The sequence below is a fragment of the Convolutriloba macropyga genome, chromosome 9, assembly GCF_964194025.1.
Source record: "Convolutriloba macropyga chromosome 9, txConMacr16.3, whole genome shotgun sequence".
NCBI classification, from domain to species: Eukaryota; Metazoa; Xenacoelomorpha; order Acoela; family Convolutidae; genus Convolutriloba; species Convolutriloba macropyga.
In genome coordinates this window covers 49,267,386-49,281,182 of record NC_134476.1, presented here as the reverse complement: position 1 = coordinate 49,281,182, position 13,797 = coordinate 49,267,386, and the positions used below count along the sequence as shown (strand labels likewise).

At 34.4% G+C, this 13,797-nt stretch overlaps 1 protein-coding gene across 16 annotated transcripts in view; it reads right to left on the bottom strand.

Annotated features, from left to right (window-relative positions):
* LOC142345818 (uncharacterized) overlaps positions 1-13,797 on the bottom strand; it is a 401,292-nt gene that overhangs the window by 59,251 nt on the left and 328,244 nt on the right. For all 16 annotated transcript variants that reach the window (XR_012759357.1, XM_075398196.1, XM_075398205.1 and 13 more), the window contains 2 exons: positions 10,333-10,441; positions 9,752-9,915 (listed from right to left, as the gene is read on the bottom strand). Coding sequence is in view for 15 of the 16 variants with exons in the window: in XM_075398196.1 (XP_075254311.1) it covers positions 9,752-9,915; positions 10,333-10,441 (273 nt within the window). In the remaining variant the exon portion in view is untranslated. The remainder of the gene's footprint in view (positions 1-9,751; positions 9,916-10,332; positions 10,442-13,797) is intronic.

Below are 13,797 nucleotides of genomic sequence, written 5' to 3'. Positions count from 1 at the left end.
TCAAATGGATCAGACAAACAATTGGACAAAAAACGCATAAAAAGACCACAGGACTAATATAATTACTACAAACTTCATTTCAGAGCGTTAAAAAACTATAAAAACAATAATTTTTTTCATCAAGCTCGACTCTAAAACAAAAACGTTCGAGGCTTTCAAAACGTTTTCATCTTGTTTCAAATTGGAATAGGTTACAAAAATCGTTGTTTTTAATATTGGAATCAGTCTCACATTCAGTTGTTCTATTTTGTTTTATATAATGAATACGAATTTAGCTCGCAAAAATACGAAGCTATCAAAATAAAAAAATTTCCCGAAAAACGTCTTTTATTGCTGAGAAAATTTTGACAAAAAACATCAAAAAAATTTGAAGTAAATTGCATTAAAAAAAGAACGACAGGACTAATATAATTGCTACAAACTTCGTTTGAGAGCAATTAACAAGCTAAAAGAACTCAGTTACAATAGGATTGAAAGCATCAGAGCAACTCACAAGAAAGCTATAAACAAACTGTAAAATCATCTAGTTTTTCCGGACTGCTATCCTTAGAATCTCGCAATCAACTTGGTCACTACCTTCGAATAAGTCAATGTTGTCCTGAAATTAGGATACACCCCATATTAACATGGAACAAAGTAATAGAAAGCTACAAAACACTGAGCTTCAAAGTTAAAATTCAAATGAAGGAGGAAGGCTCACGATGAAAGGAAACATCTTGATGAATTAAAAACTTGGCGTAAAATTTGGAATCACTTTGAAGCCGGAAATGTTAACCAAAAAATTTAATAGCTGACTACTCAATCAAATGAAAAGTCAACAGTAAATAGCAATGCGACATAACAAAGTAATAATAACCAATTGCAGTATTATACTAGAAGATTAATGCAAATTAAAAACTTGACGAAAAGTTCAAAAAAAAATATTCTTTAGCATCAAAAATAACTAAAAGAGCAGCAAAAATGAGAACATCGAGTTGGTTGGTTGGCAAATTCAATGTTTTAAATTCGACATCATTTCGGAATTCAGATACCGTACAGAAGCTTTAATTGAAGACAATTGCGGCGCATGATTTAAACTAAACTCCTACCTAAAGATTCAGAAATTTTGCCTATAGCAAACTAAATTGAAGCTAATTATTTATTCGGTTAATAGCCAATATGAAACAAATACGTCAAGTAAATGACAAATGAGAGAACCGCGATTCACTAGTAAGTGTAATATTTAAACAAAAACCCAGCTACAGGCCAATAATCACAATAGACTCATGTATGATATCTCAGATTGACAGTAAATTACTTCCACATAGCGTAATTTAGTTAAATTGAGTTTCAGTCCGAAGGGGTTCGATGGTAATTTTTTTGTTTAAAACGATCGATATGTTTCAATTAAAACCTAAGAGCTGAAACAACTCTCTCTTATTGAGACAATCTATCCCCTTTCGAGAACGAACAAAGCGAAGTTCGGTGAGACGAATTGTTTCAGCTGGAGATCAAATTGATTACCGCTGTGTCGTTGCCACATTTAAACGAATGTAAAAATGTTTTGAAAATGTAGGAGCAGCTTTGTCCAACTTCTATAAAAAATCTTAAACTGCAAGTAGCAGACAGAGAACACAACATTTAAAAATGTGCCGTCGAATCTAAATTAACGTCAATCGTGCCAATAAAACTGGGAGTTCACGGTAATTGTCATCCAAAACACAAACTATCAATCAAACGAACAAAATTCCACCAAAATTGATATAACAGACTTGATCGAGGTGTTATAAGAAGGGAAAACAAAATTATATGACAAAATGAAATCCTTCATACTGTAATCTTTCTCGAATGGAATCAACGAATCGACGTAGTACCGAATGAATACATTTTGATTAATGGTCTCCGGATTTTCGTTGCTTGAAAATGCCCTTTATTCGAGACAATATTTCTGATTCAAATTCTAAAAATTGCATTTTAAGAAATAAGTTTATAATGATGGAGAAACGTTGATATTAAAGACAATTTTTTTAGTTAATTTGACTGTTTTAGCTAGTGAAAATCAATGCTTTTCTTGATTTTCTTTCATTTAAACTTGAAGTCAATGTAACATTAGTCAAATTATATAATTCGGAATATTTTGTTTTTTAAAATGAATATCATTTTACCTCGCAAAAATACGAAGCTATAAAAAAATAATTTGGCGAGAAACGGTTCGTATTGCTGAGAAATGTTTGACAAAAAACATCAAAAAATTTGAACCAGATTTAATCAAAGTTCCATTCTTTTCGAACAAGCAGCACTCATCAACGGAAAAGAAAATACAAATAAGCCAGAAAAGTCTGGCCAGAAAAACCAGAAAGTATTTCAATGATTGTCAACCAATGAGAGGCAACGATTAAGTTCTATCATAAAATATTCGTGCTTCATGTTCCGTGTCCATTGATTTCTAAAGATTTTAGTACAAAAAAAATCACCTTTCATTATTCGACGGCAAGAAAATTTTTTTTCACAAGTTGATCAATTTTATCAATTGAATGATGGTAAGAAAATCCACTAACTGAAAAAAAAAACAGTTTAATGTCTGGAAAACTCTAACAATTCCTAGAAAAGTATTGAAAAGTGTAAAAGCTCCCGTATTTATGAATCAGGAACCAACGGGCAGATTTATAAGATGCGTGCTTGCAAGTTAGGTATAGTGATTGGACTTCAATGAGACGGAGATGGATCAATAGAGATGGACTTCAATTTTCAATGCGATGAATAAAGTACAATTTATGCTCATAAGCGACTAACGTCAGGCGAATTGCTCTCAAACAACCGGCGAGCGGTTAGTAGCTAGTCAATTAAGCTTAAGCTTAATTGAAGAGAAGTGAGGTGAGAATAATAGATGATGGCATCACGCAACATAACAGCAGCTGAAGTGCGACATCAACAAAAGAGTTAAGGAAAGAGAGAGAGAGAGAGAGAGAGAGAGAGAGAGAGATAGGAATATTTTCCATGATGAGATCCGACTCCGCAACTTCTAGTTCTCTAGTCTGTTTAGTAATTATTGAATCATATAGAAAAAAACTGAAAGTGCAAAATTCAAAAAAGTTTCCTCATTTCGCAATGAAATTTTCAAAACAATTTTTTTGTTTCAGAAGTTCTGTCATGTAAACCATCTGCAAGACATAAAAAGTTTCGTTGACCAGTAATGATAGTTAAACTCAAAAAAGGACAAAAATATTTGAAAAATTTAAAAACAATTGCAAATTTTAACAAAATTTTACTGAAGTTCGTGACATTACAATCTTCAGAAACATTTCACTGTCTTCATAGAATATCCAGTACAGTATCCCTATTTCAAGCCATAAATAGTTTCAATTTTTCAATTTTTGAAAAACGTTTCAATACATCTAGAAACTATGTAATAATCTATTTTCAAACCCCAGAGGAAGTTCCTTGCCTCTTGAGACTGGAGAAACATAAAAAATGACACAAAAAATTCAAAAAACTTGAAAAATTGCGTATTTTATCAAAAAATTGCCAACATTTGTGATATTAAAAAGTTCAAAACTATTCCCTGGCCAATAAAAAATTTTCAGAACTTTCATACCCTTAAGGAGGCTTTCTGACCCCTGAGGCTGTAAAATGAAAAAAATGATGATGTTTAAATCTTGAAAAACTATCCATTACTTCTAGAAACTATGTAATAACCTATTTTCAAACCCTAAACTATGCAATAACCTATTTTCAAAATAACAAAAACTTTCAAAAACTTGAAACAAAAAAGCAAGTTTTCTCAAAAAATTGCTAAAATTTGCGATATTAAAAAGTCGAAAACTATTCTATGGCAAATAAAAACTTTTCAGTAACTTATTATAATTATGAGGTTTTCTGGACCCTGGGTCTGGAAAAACTTGAATACTGACAATAAATGTCAAAAAACCTGAAAAAAATTGTGAAAATTAGTATAAATTTGCGTGTGTTTGTTTGTATTGACCAAAAATATAGCTCTTAAAATGGTCACAAAAGGTGCTTATGTCTTGCAAAATATCTTTATCAACTTTACCCAGCCTCAGTTATAGACTGGTCCAAAATAAATTTCAAAAATTGACAAAAAACACGAAAAATTGCAACATTTTCTGCTCAAAAACTCCTTAAAATGCCCTTTTAATATTAAACTACGGCCTTCCCGGTAGCTTCATCACACTAAGCAATTGAAGGAATACTAAACGCGGCTAAGGGCCTCTAATGAAACTTAATACTCGCTGGGCGCTACCTGTTTATCCCGTTTTTAAGGACGAAAAGTCAAATGTGTCAGACCAAAAATCGGTCAAGCGACAAATCGCATAAAAAAAGACCAACAGGACTAACATAATTGCTACAAACTTCGTTTGAGAGTAATTGACAAATTCAAGAGAATAAGAATTTATAGCAATTTATAACAAAGTTATTTACAAATTTACTGAGAATAATAAATACAAGCTGCAATGACAAAACAAAAGTTTCCGATCAGAATTGCACTATTCCGCTCTCTGATAGAATGTATGCTCTATATAAATTAATTTTGACCTAATAAGCTGTCATTTCTGATGCAAAATTGTCGTTCAACAGACTACGGTTAAATTTGTTCCGACAGAAATAGATCAAGGTCGCACATTTTAAAAAAGCAAAGCATTTTAAAATTTTTTAACCATAAAATTCCAATCTCTAAGTCATACATCTAATTACACAAACTTAGTTAGTGGCAAAATTCTCATCAGTTAAAATCATTTTTTTTAAATCTCAAGTTACATCACTGATTTTCATGTTTGTTGAAAAGCCTTCATTTTCTTGTCAGCATCTCTCAGACAAAAACAGCCTTTCTAGTTGCTGAGAACCTGAACAGTCATAAAAAAACTCACGTTAAGGTTTCAGACTCAAAAAAATTATCAGATCATTCATAAAATCTTAATATCATTCATGACAAAAACTGAACCTATCAAATTTTCACTCTAGAACTTTTCATTAAAGTAACAATCGATTAGATTGAGGCATCCTCATTTGACTGTAAATCAAAAGTAATTGAAGTCAAATTGAGATTGAAGAAGAACAATTTAAGAGTCGGTGGAGTTGTGTGAGAAAAGACACGAGCCAATAAGGATGGAAAGTGACATCACGAACGTAATGCAGTCGAACAATTGCAGTCAAACAATTCAAACTATCGCAGCTCTTAGAAAACAACCTGACCAAAATGGAACATCACGGCAGATTGAAGTTTCAAGACGTAATCACAGAATTTCATTTCAATTGTTCTCAATGATCGACAAAATTTTCACAAAAAAATGTTAATATTTTCACACCTGCGAGTTAAAAATGAAATCTAAAAAGACAAAACAATAGTCCGCAATAGCTTAAAGTGTACTAATTGTAAACCTCAACATTCCCTTAGAAATCAAAGAGTGAAATAAGGCAGCAAGCAGTTTGCAAAAAGGCAGTACCAATATCAAATGACAGATAAAAGCGCAAAACTCTTCCAAATTAGAAACATAGCTGGCAGATTGCCAGAAAATAGCCGCCATAGATTCGTAGATCGGCAGTCTAAAAAAACAGTAAAGACAGACCAAAAAAAATCGTCTTTCATTGAAGGCTGATCTGTTATATTTTGATTAAAAATCTGTATAAGTCATTGCAGCCTCTATTAGCTGATCTCAAATAACCTTCATTTAGAGTGACACACACCCATTTGACCTTATCTCTTTGAACTAAAGTAAATAAAAGTCAATTTCAAAGTGAGGAAGTCATTTTTGAGAGTGAGTTAAGTCAACTGTGACCAAAAATTTAATCACGCGCATGAACAAAAAACTCGCTCCACTAAGAGCGAAAAATGACGTCACACATGCAATTCAGTTGAAATTGCATGAACGAATGAACAAAAAGTGGCTGTGACGTCATATGGTCGTAACAAAAATCATGACGACGAAATAAAAAAAACATAGCAGGACAAGTCCTGACGTACAATTCAAAGAATTTTCATTGACTAAACAGAAAACTAGACCTAGAACGGACTATGAATGGATTGGAAAAACCATTTAGAAAAAAATCCGATCTAAAAAATCGAAACATACCCGGCAGATTGCCGGAAAATAGCCGCCGTTGATTCCAATAAGCATGATTGGGATTGAAATAACAGAAGATATTGAAAAAAAAAAAGATTTTGTACAAAAACATTTTTTTAAGTCCGATTTATTTTGATGGCATTTTGTAGTCGAACATACTTCTGTTTCTTAGAGAGAGGCTACAGGGGCTACTATCAATAACAATAAGCATTAGAGAGAGGTAACTATTACTTATAGGAACGACGTTCAAATAGCGGGCATCTAAAATTGGGCTTTATGGGTTTATCCCGTTTCTATTTCTGACTTCAATTTTTTATACTTCAATTGACTCTGTTCATTTTGAATTGCTTTGCTGAGCAACTGATGTTCAAAATCACTTTTAGCAGAATGAGAGAAGAGAGAAACTAGCCTAGAGAAGTCAAAAAGATTTCACGCAAAATGTTGAAAAGGCGGCAAAATGAGGTAAAGCGAAACATTTTTTTATTCGACGAAGTAAAAAAAAATAGGAGCGCTATAATAGCCGGCTGAGAAGATGAGGGCGGCTATTAATAAACAGTAAAAATCAAAGTGAAATTGCCGCATGTGAACAAAAAACCACTAGCGAGAAAGCGAATTTTTGTTCAAACACCGTTTTCTCACTCTACTTTAAATTTGGAGCGAAAAAATTTCACGCCGCAAAACCACTCGCTTTTTCGCTCCACTTCCTGTTTCGGCGTGACCAAAATCACTACTCCAATTTGACTTCAAAAATCATGAAAATGTGTGAACAGATCTTAAAAAAAAAGACAGCGCCCCAATACAATTCAAATTCTTTGAACTGTAAAAAACCAAGAGAAGGCCAATAATAGCCCCAGCTATCGCTGTGCGGCTATTAAAAATAAATAACAAGTCAGATGGGTTGAAACTCAACTCATCGAAGATTTTTGCTTAATTAAAATTATACGTCTATATTTTACAATGAGACATCTAAAAGTGAATCGCTTTGGAAAACTTGCGCAGAAGAGTCAAAATTGTCGATAATGACTAAGGAAAAAGAAACCTCATATGGAATTTAATACAGTCAACTGAGAGACGTAAATTTGTCACTATGACAATTAGAGCTCTCCAGAAGACATGTCAGTGCCTCTCAAGAAACAAACCACCGGATTACACTAACAAAAATAAGAGAAATAAGTACAAACAAAATAACAAAATTTTGGTGGTCTGAAAATGTTCAAAAACGTGAACTTGAGGAATTTTTGGGTTCAATTCAGATTGCCTGCATTTTCACCACTGCAAAATAAATATAAAAACACTCATCGTTTTTTAATCGTGTTTCCATCAGGATAAAATTAAAAACTGTAAAATTTTCAGACGTTGAGGAACAATCTTTACCGAATCATTCTTCATGTAAAACTTTACATAAGAAGCTTGAAAACTACATATGCATTGTATTCTTCAACTCTAATGAAAATTGGTCGGGCGAATTGCTCTTAAACGACCGGCGAGCTGTTGGCTTCGTCACTAGCTAGCCACGGTTTAGTGAGGCTAGCTTTAGCTTAATGAGGTGAGTGCAGGGGGAACATCGGGGAGGGGGGGGGGCTGATGGAAGGCAACAGTAAGGCGGGGCGGGGGAGGGGCAACGGTGGGAGGTTTTTTGGCTGCACAGGGCCCTTCCGGCCTGAACGATATGCAGGGGTGGGGGTTGGGGGGATGAAGTGAGAGGGGGTGATGTGGGGGGGGGGGGGGGGGTCAACCTCTAAGAACCGCCTTTCACACAATAAGTATAAGACTCCAAGACAGTTTCTGTGAATCGCATACTTGGAGACTAGTGAGCTGGTAGGCTCTAAAAGATCACTTTATGCCCACTGGTTGCTACCTGTTAATCCCGTTTTTGAGGACGAAAAGTCAGTCAAGCGAAAAATCACATAACAAAAACATAGCCGGTAGAATACCGGAAACGACTTGAATCGTCGTGCAAAATAATTTCTACACTAACTTGGACAAAATCAGAATATTAAAAAAAACACTAGAAACAACAAAAATAGTAGACCAAAAATAGTAGACCAAATAGTAGTCGTAAAAAGACAGGCAGGACTAATATAACTGCTACAATTTTTGTTTGAGAGCAAATAAAAAAACACATTTCGGTCACTAGTTTGACATGCAGCGCCCTACGTGATAAAAACAGTAATTAACGCAAATTGAAAAAATCAATTTTAATGAAAACTCCCATCTTCCTCAAAAAAGGTGTTCCAAATCTTAGCTGTTCGGTTAAATTCTGCCATGCCTATTGACAATTTATGTATCCCAATCGGTTTTTTAAATACTTCTACCATCCTTGTGTGACTACTAGAAATCATTCAAATCACATATCAGCAAGTGTGAGCATAAAACCAAAATTATTTTTGTTTTTGCTGTATCGCCTCTGCTACTGCAAATGAAGTATTAACTCCTGCTTCTTAAGTTTTTTCTCTAATTATCCAAAAAATAATCTTGCAAACTTTTAATAAAATCTGACAGGCCATTATTGATATGACGACCATCCCACCGTTCGTTTCAATTCTATGATCCTAATGACTATAATTCATTGTCCGCATGTTTTAACAATTTTTCATTCTCCTGACGAAAAGCAAAAAAAAACATAATCCGTCTAACATCCGACGATTTGCTCTCGAGCGACTGCGAGGCAAACAATTTAGAAGAGAGCGAAGACTACAGATACTTTTATGCTTCAAAAACTTCTGACTGACGAGGGGTTCAAATCAGGGAAATTTTGGATGAGAATCGGGGTCATTAACCACAACTCTACACGTTCTTCGCTATCAATCGATGCAAACAGAGCTAATTCAAATCAATAATTTAAAAAAATCAAATGTCAAGTGGGAAACAAATCACTCGAGAAGTGCAATCGAAAAAAAATGTAGAAGAAAACGGTCAAGCAAAAATTTTGCATTAAAAAGACACACACGTTTACAAAAATTGCTTCAAACTTCGAGAGCAATTAGAAAAATCGCGAAAGATCGTCAAACACCGCCCAGTCACTAATAGAAGAAGTCTGACTTAAGTATCCGATATTATCTATATTTATCCTAGCAAAGGTTTTTTTTAAGTAATTCGATTTACTTTACCTGGAGACCAGTATTGTAGGAAGAGAGACGAGACTGAAGTTTTTATAGACAATTGTGAACAATGAACAAACTAATACACGCACTGACACCTTAAGGTATGTTTAAATATTTAGGTATATCATTTTGCAACCAGGCGCGTGTAGAGGGGAGGAGTACAAACTTCAGCATGCACTAGGTACCGTATGAACCCCAATCAGATACAGTTAGACGCATCGAGAGATGAATGCACCGCCAACAGCAGACCCTTCCTCTGCACTGGCTAGTTTTAATTCTCGGATCCATTTGACGATGTGGAGAGGGAGATTCAGACTATGGCGACGTAATTCAAACGTGATCAAGAGGAAAGCAGATTGTGAAGCATAGGTTATGAGACTCTGATAAAGTCACCCAGAAAACATAGCAGTCGTTGCGAACCGCAATACACAGTCAATTTACCTTGTTTGAAGAACATACACTTAACAAATTTTAAAATCTGGCACTGAATATAGGAAAATGGCATTCTAGAACCTGGCACAAATTATTTTAAACGCAGGCAAGGATAGAAGGAAGAGAAGGAGGATTAGTGTAAGAAGAAATACTCACAGTCTACGAGTAGTCTGATGGTGTGATGAGCTTGTCCAACAGCATTCTCCACAATGCACGTGTACTCTCCTGCCTTCCCACTGTCGAACTCCTCCTTGGAGAAGGTCAAGTTCTGATTCCTACTCACAATGTGTCCACTCAGGGGATAGCTCCCGTACACCCACCTGATAACAACCAAACACTTACACAAGTATACAACACAAACAACACATCTATGCACATTACTCAGAAATCCAATGCAACACAAAATTCAAAGATACCAAATGAATGGCAACAAATGAAACTAAAAATCTTTATTGCTAGCAACGTTTTCCATTTTCTATATTGTAACTTTTTGCCTCAATCAATGGGAGGCGCGATCGTTCAGGTTTCATTAAAATACCAAAAAAAGAAAAGAGATAAAAATCGCCATTTAATTTGGGCGTCTGAAAGAGGATAACAGTTCAGATTCTGAATAAACTTAATTAACCAAAAATGGACCAAAAATCATACACTTTTCCTTCGTTAATAAAACTAAAATCTATATTAATCAAAGGATCAAAATATGTTCAAGGTTACTGCTTGTGGGAGGAGTGACTTACTTGACTTCAGTCTCAGAGGGGAACCCCTCTCTATAGTAGCAGGGCACCACCACATTCGTGTGCTTCAGCTCCCGCCATTCTGTCCGCGATGAAATTATGTGAGGCGCAACTGAAACAACACACATCAACAGAACAAAACAATTTTAACAAATCGCAGACTATTAAAAACTCTTCAATTTATTGAGAGAAAACTTCAATCAATGACCTCTTTCAATAACCAGTTTCAAACAGACTGCAAAGCTGCAAAATTGGTCGGACGGAGGCTTCAAAGTTGACTTTGTTTGGAATTATTGCAAGTCTGGAGTTTTGCAGAAATTTGAATTCACGGCATTGAATATCTGCTCGAGGGACAAACATGTGGCTTTCTTTTCCGGTTAAGGTCGCCAACAATTGAAACATCATCATCAGTGTATTATTTAGATCATATATTCACAATAGCACATCACAATAGGAAGTAAGCCTTTGGATGAACTGATACTAACAGCATATAACGTCATTAAATAAATCATAATATATTGCAGTATCACAAGTGAAATATGCACTAAAAAAAGCATCAATTTTCAACTGCACACATGCAAAGTTTTGGAGTCTTCGAATTGCAGGGAGAGTTCTTAATGACGATTACATGGCCATGAAAACCTGAAACCGACCTGTAAAAAAATAAACATTTTCATTTTCTACCTCAGAAACACTTTTTGCTCCATTTTCAGAATTGAAAGCTTAATTTTTAAGTTTACTTTAATTAAGCAATTTTGGAACTCTTGTGTTATATGATTTATTTAAAAAAAGGATTGATGTGAGTTGATTGTTTAACCCACGTGGTTGAATACGCTTTTTTTCAAAGAATCAATTGGTAAAAAATCAGCTTGATCGCTTATATTTGAAAAAGTTATTCGAAAACTCGAGCCAAAATTGAACAGAAAAACGAAAACTCATCACATCATATATTTTACTCAAACTATAGGAGACAGTATTGTAACAAAAAAAACATTTTCTTCGCATAGGTAGGAATATATTCGACTATATATATATATTGCTCTCAAATGACGAAAAAGTCTTGTTTAAAGAAGGAGCAACATTAGCTCGGGGCAAAACATTTTCTGCACTAGTGAGGGCTAAAAGCGTCAATTGTAAAAATGAACCATTTAAAAGTGACTTCCCAACTGAAAAGACTAAAATTAGGAATCGAATTAACTCTTGCGCACTGTTTGTTCAATTTCCCAGGTATCTTCTGCGTCTACTAAGTTGCCATATATTAAGCAACGTTTTCCCAAATTAATGCAGTCCGTTCTTTAATGACAAGATGACAAAACTGGACAAGATGAAGATGTTGCCCAATTTTTGCATAGAAAAAAGAGAGAAATCTGTCAAACAAGTAACGGGATTTTTCGGAATTTTAACGATTACAATTTTACACTTTTATAATGGTATATAAAAGTTATCATCGGTGGCCCAAGCTCTTCGATCAGTGAAGAACAGTCATTAATTAATTCAAGTACAAGTACAAGGAAAACAAAAAAACTTTTGTCACGGGCAGGGGAGGGAAAGTTGCAAGTATTAAAGCTGTCTTTTAACTCACTCCACCTTTTCACCTCAGAAATGGAGGTAAACCAACTCTTTTTTCTCATTCCATCGGAAAAGCTGTCATGCCTGGTGGGCAACTGATTGACAGTTCAACGACCTTTAACATTCTCTGGGAAGTGTTCATTCTGTTGCACCCAATTCTGCCGGTGAAAAACCTCAGAAAATGCACTAACTCCCCTATAATAACTTTAATTTATACTTTAATTTATAACTTATTCAGGAGATACATTGGGTATGTTTTCGAAATTCATAACACTTTCTTTTTATACTTTAGATAAAATGTTGGAAGTTTTGATTTGAAGATTTTGCGGATCTCAAATTGTGGAAATCAAAATAGGTACCGGTTACCACAGTAACCAAAGTTAGGTTTGGAAATTATGGAATTATTCTGGGTAGACTTATGGGTGCGGCTGAATCCCTCTTAGGCGTATGACTTTATTAACTCCCGCCCAGGATTACTTCGACCGAAACAGGGAGAAATTTTAATTTAGACAATGCAGTCAAAGAACGCTTTCTATCTTGATGGAAAACAAAACAAAATAGGATATGAAATTGATAAAAAGTTTCCTGGGTTAAATCGTGCAAGTTGAAGATACTGTCAGATCAAATTTAGCGTTATGTCTAAGTTTAAGCTGCGTTTTTGATTTATACTTTTAATACAACAACCATTTGCGAACTATAGCAATCATATCGACGGAAAATGCCGCCCAAATAGCCATGAGATAGACTTCTTAGGCACGAGATATCGAAGAGAATTTATATCTCTTAAAGAAATTGATCGAATTAGAGTATGAGCGGCTGCTTTTCATGAGCATACCAGAGGCCATCTGTTAAAGAACAGTTAGTGAGAATAAAAATCAATCAGGCATGAAAAAAGTCTGCTCCACAAAAGAAACACAAAAATCTAGTATGTTTACTCCAAAGAAAGAAAAGAAAATTTATCGCTTATGCATCACAAATTTTGTTTTAAAAACACTTACAAGTAAGAATTTAAAACAGAAGTTAATTATTTGATTTTTTAAAAATTAAAACTATATATTCGCTGGACGAAAAATATTGCTTGTCTCTTGTCTTACCAAAAATGCAATGAAAATAAAATATGATTCGAGAAAACTACGTTCTAGTAAACACTTATATTTTTGCTATAGAAAAAAAACTATGCATACAAAGTAACTTTTGGCTTATGGAAAATTGTATAGGGAGTAGGAAGATAAGAGATGCAATTGCTAATCCTTGCAGACAACTGCAGTGATAGAAGCCAAGATATATTTCCAATAAAAACTGAACATATTCTAAGTTTAAAAGCACATCACATGAAGCGCGAGGCTTTAAAGCACAATACGCAGAAAACTAAAATTTTAACTGAGGAAAGTTAGAGAATTCATATGTAACGTTCCTGGATTGAAGCAATTTGACAAGCTTTTTAAAATTATATCGACGCTATTAAAAATTTTTAACAAAAGAAAACGAAACTGAACGTAGTCGTTTTAACATTTCTCAGCAAATTTTTACAAAATATTCAACTAGTTGCAAAGAAAACGTGAGTATTGTTAAAATTTTTGAACTCAAATGAAATCTAGACAACTACCTGAAGAACTGCCAAATTTAGGTTGATTGAAGTATTTTAACTTTTTCACAAAAAAGAACATGAATAAATGCATAAAACACATAGCAAACACCGGGGAACTTTACGGAACTGAAAATTTTCTGAGCATAATTAGCTGTTTTGGTCGGGCCCATATTACAGTTCAAAACACTCATGTGCACAATTCAAAATGCCGAAAGTCTGCAGTACCAGAAGTTAAAACATCAGAAGTTCCTACGTAGCCAGAAGCTGACTCCCGTTCACTTTCGTCATTTTAAAACATGCGCGTTGCGTTG